The sequence below is a fragment of the Mytilus galloprovincialis genome, chromosome 6 (assembly GCF_965363235.1).
Source record: "Mytilus galloprovincialis chromosome 6, xbMytGall1.hap1.1, whole genome shotgun sequence".
Lineage (NCBI taxonomy): Eukaryota > Metazoa > Mollusca > Bivalvia > Mytilida > Mytilidae > Mytilus > Mytilus galloprovincialis.
In genome coordinates, this window is record NC_134843.1 from 43,058,809 (window position 1) to 43,063,416 (window position 4,608).

The 4,608-nt window shown below is 32.1% G+C and overlaps 1 protein-coding gene across 1 annotated transcript; it reads right to left on the bottom strand.

The window, feature by feature from the left end:
- Nucleotides 1-1,069: 1,069 nt before the first annotated feature.
- LOC143078597 (apolipoprotein L3-like) lies at nucleotides 1,070-3,361 on the bottom strand. Its single transcript, XM_076253453.1, has 2 exons — nucleotides 3,352-3,361; nucleotides 1,070-1,803 (listed from the first exon to the last, which is right to left on the bottom strand). The coding sequence occupies exons 1-2, from the start codon at nucleotides 3,359-3,361 to the stop codon at nucleotides 1,070-1,072; spliced, it is 744 nt and encodes a 247-aa protein (XP_076109568.1).
- Nucleotides 3,362-4,608: the final 1,247 nt, after the last annotated feature.

Sequence of the window (4,608 nt, forward strand, 5' to 3'; positions counted from 1 at the left end):
AAAGAGGGGGTTACGATACCCATCGTAACCCAAGAGTCATTCAGACTTGAAAATTTAGACAACCAACAGTACAGAAAACTTAACAACTGAGCGACACAAACTCCACCAAAAAAACAGGATGAACTCTGGTGCATGGTAGGGTAAGCAGATCCTGCTCTACTTAAGACACTGGTCGAGTTGCTCATGACAATTGAAGTGCTTATTCATAAAAAAGGACAAAATTGTGGTTATTACTTTTCGAACATCATACAACTCGTCTAAACATCAACCCAACAATGATAGATCTGTAAATTTGCTTTCGCAAATTTTTGGTTCTTCCCTCTCCGGGATTCGAACCCATGCTACTGTGATATCGTGACACCAAATCGCCTGCACTGCAGCCGTCTTGCTAGACCACACGACCACCTGGGCTCTACAATAATAGAGCTTTCGCTGGACTATATATATTATACATCTTTCGCTGGACTATATATATTATACATCTATCTACACCTTCGGTCCTTATAAATCCTTGTCTTCAAGTATTTGGCTTTATGCGGGCCTGATGGTAAATCCAGAAAAGCGCTTCGGACACATGAAAATTTTAACGAGTTGCTTGCATCTTCTTTTTTTATAGAAGACACCATTTGCTATTTTGTATTTGTATTGGTGGTTTGTTTTTGTATTTTGAGATGACCCTTTGGTTTTGTCACCTGTAATCGTAAGTTTAAAGTGTAATTCTAGGTATAGACCTAGTTTCCGCAAATATCTAATAGTAAGCATGTACATGATATTTGTACATGATATTTGGTATGGAGTTATATTAACATTTTGTATTAATTGCATGTAGGAAAGACATGTCTCTGTGTTAACATTTTATTTGTTCAACTTAATCAAATCAATTAAATAATTGAAATTTGCTATTAAATGAATATTCTTGATTCTTAAATTAATTTCATGTAGCCTATATGTATCTAAATACATTCAACAGTAAACACACCATGCATTGATATACAAAATATTTAAGTATAAGATAAAGTTAGGATTTTATAAAAGTCAAAATACAAAAATAGGTCTGTATTTTTACCGATCAATGGACAAGTGATTTGTAGTCTGGGTCACTTTTCACGGTTTTCAGCTCATCCTTTAAAGCATCGACAATCTTTCTGATGTCGCTTGCTGCGGCATTTACTGATCCGTTACTCGTATCAATTGCTGTTGATACGACATCTGCGATATCAAAAGGTAAAAATACAACTGACAAAACGGGACCGGCAAATTTTGCAACTTTCCCTAATGCTGAAACCGTTTTCAACGCATTTACAGCAGTGTATCCTCCCCTTGTTAAAGCTTTCTTTCCAATAACAGTTGCAATTCTTCCAATAAATGCTACACCTTTTGATGTCCCACCCACAACTTTCCCCGCCTTGATGACTTCATCCAAGTGCAACCTTTCGTAGAACGTTTTAGTGTTCTCTCTGTCAATCTTCAAAGCTTGTTCCGCCTCTTTGACATACGCATTTTCATTTACACTCTTTATAACATCTGCTATAACCAAGGTCGTACCTCCTGCCAAACCTGTTCCAGCACAGGCAAGTGATCCCAAAAAAGATAGTCCTCCAGTAAATGGAATCGCAACTAGACACGCTAATCCAATCAGTCCACTTGAAATGGCAACCCCTCCGCCGGCCAACTTTGCAACATTAGTACTACTGCTAAGCCCATCTAAATACTCTGCTAATTTTTCCAATGTGTCTATTGTTTCTTGTCGAACTACGGTGAATTTTTTAATTGCCTTTCTTACTTCAGCATCGGTAACTTTTACTATAAAATAAGCACACGAAATTATAAAATGATAAGTATAAAAATCATTTCTTTAAAATTAATATATGATACTGTCGTTTTAATATGTTGATTATTTACAACTTGTTAAATAAAAAAGTACAATAAAACAACAGCAAGCACATTAATATTGCTGTAGACATTTCAAAATGACACGAAGAGATGAATCAGTAAACTAAAATATATGAATAAAGGCAGATCCAAGTTATAAATCAATGAGACAGTCACATAACAGCAGAAAACTGAAAGCAGTGAGAAAAGCTTAAAATCACATCGAGTGATATGGAAAAGACATATTTTAACGCAATATTGTCCCACATTATAGTTGTCTTTTTGACATTGTTTTACATATTGTATTTATATTTTGTCATATATAAAATTTATTCGTTCAGTGTATGTTTACTTGGTTTGTTAATATTTCTTTTTAATCGAGTTAAGCCATTTCAATCTATATTTTATAGTGCGTCCTTCTATACTATAATGTTAAAATACTGTTTCAGGTTAGAATGAAGGTTGGTGTCTGTTAAATGTTTTAACCCGCTGCATTTGTTTGCATCTATCTTTCGTCAGGAACCTGTTGTTTGTTGCTGCTCGTTTGTTGATCTTGTTCATAAGTGTTTCTCGTTTCTCGTTTTTTATATAGATGAGACCATTGGTTTTCCTGTTTGTATGGTTTGAAACTTGTCAATTTGGGCACTTCATAGCTTGCTTAGTCAAGGCTCCGTGTTGAATGCCTTACTTTGACGTATAACAGTTTAATTTTTACAAATTGTGACTTGGACACAGAGTTGTCGCAATGTCACTCATACGACATAATTATTTATTTTAATTTATTTTTATCTGACTAATACATCAAAACAAGTTTACGTACGATGTCTGCATATCGATAATCGATTTCTGAGATTTTATTTGGGTATTTGCATTATGGAAATAAGTGAGCTCTTGGGATTTTATTGGTGTCTCGGGTTGATACGAATGTGTTATTGAAAAAGGCATGTAATATGCTCTATGTATATTATTGCAAACGTTGATCATAATTGTTTGTAACAGTTTGTGATTGATTTGCATCTATAAAGCTAGAAAACTAGTCATACGAAATATGCTTTTTTAAAACCAATAGTTCTTTAGTTTCAAATAAATTTGTTTATTCACGAGGTTTTCTAAAATCGATAGTTTATAATTTCTTAATACTTAATAGTGGTATCTTCTTGACTTAAAATCTATTTTGACAGTTTTTCAGAGATCATTTGCTAAAATTGACATTTGTGTATATCTTACTAAATTAATTTTAATTATTCATATATCATTTCAGTAGTCATTTATTCGCCATTGTTGTTATATTTAACAAGCTCTTCTGAAATGTATCGATATACAATATTGAAATACACATAATTTACTAATAAGTAAAATAATTTTTTTTTACTGAACTCCGAGGAAAATTCAAAACGGAAAGTCCCTAATCAAATGGCAAAATCAAATAATACAACATGTCAAACGAATGGACAACTGTCCTATATAATTCATACTTACGGTCTGACATTATGCTCTATAAATCACCCCGTTTTGTTTACAAGAATAGTCGCAGACTAATAATTTGTCTCTTCTGAAGCAGCTTTTATAGCAAACAACAAGCGTTAAATTATTAAACATGACCTTGAATGTACAACATTTCAGGTAGTCTTTTGAATTTCGTTACAATTACCCAAATATGGCCATAACATTACTTTTGAAAGATTGTTTGGGTAGCCTTTCTCGAAATTTTTATTTGATTTTTCTCTTTTCTAAGAAACGTGCTGTTTGTGAACTTCAACTAGTTTTTAGACATTACCAAGTATTTACAACAATTTATTTTTTTCCAGTTTCTAGAAGCAAAAGCTTGTGATCATGTGTGAAGGAATTTAATTTACTTCATTATGTAGACGTGGGTGTTTACCGTCCTACAAATTCTGATTGAACTCTTTCTATAGACAATTCGACAATCCTTAATAGTCTATCGAATTTCTGCGAACAAGACAACTAGATTCAAAGTTAACTAATGTTGATTAAAGTTTTGTTCCATATTCCTAACATTTTTTGAACCATAAAATTGTATAACAATTCAATTTGCTATCACATTTCTTTTTTTATTTAAATCTAATTGACAAATGTTTCTTAAATATTGTATTCTTTTGTTCCGTTTATTAATTTGGGTTTTCTTCCTGATAAGATTTATAAAACTGGTAGTTTATATTTCCCATTCGGTAATATAATATGATGTACATTGTAGAGTGACTAGACACGTTTTAACATCTACGACCCCTGCCTCATGTATTTTCAATGTTTATTTGTTGTGCTTTTACAGAATTAATTTCTCCTATCCTTATCAATCGCAATTTACAAAAGAACAAAGTGCACGAACAAGTATAGCGTGATTTGTAACATGCTTTTTATTTTTCATCATGGCTTAATATGTAAAGATAAAAAAAAAATGGATTAATATATGAAAAACTGTGTTGATCAAATATAATGCTGGATAACAAAATGTGAAGATTAAATTTATCTTGTACACTATATAAACTTATTTTTCATCATTTTCATGTGAATTAAACATCTAGAAGTTAAACAGAAGTAATGTGTCCTGGGTTTTTTTTTCCGAGCCAGTGACTTTTTTTCCGCAAAAGTGAGACATAGCGATCCTACATTATGTCGTTAATAAGTTATAAGCCAGAAGTAAATTTTGTAAAATAAAAATCCTTTTTATCCGTATTTTACCTAAAAATGGACCTATTTTTTTGCCAGTTAACATAT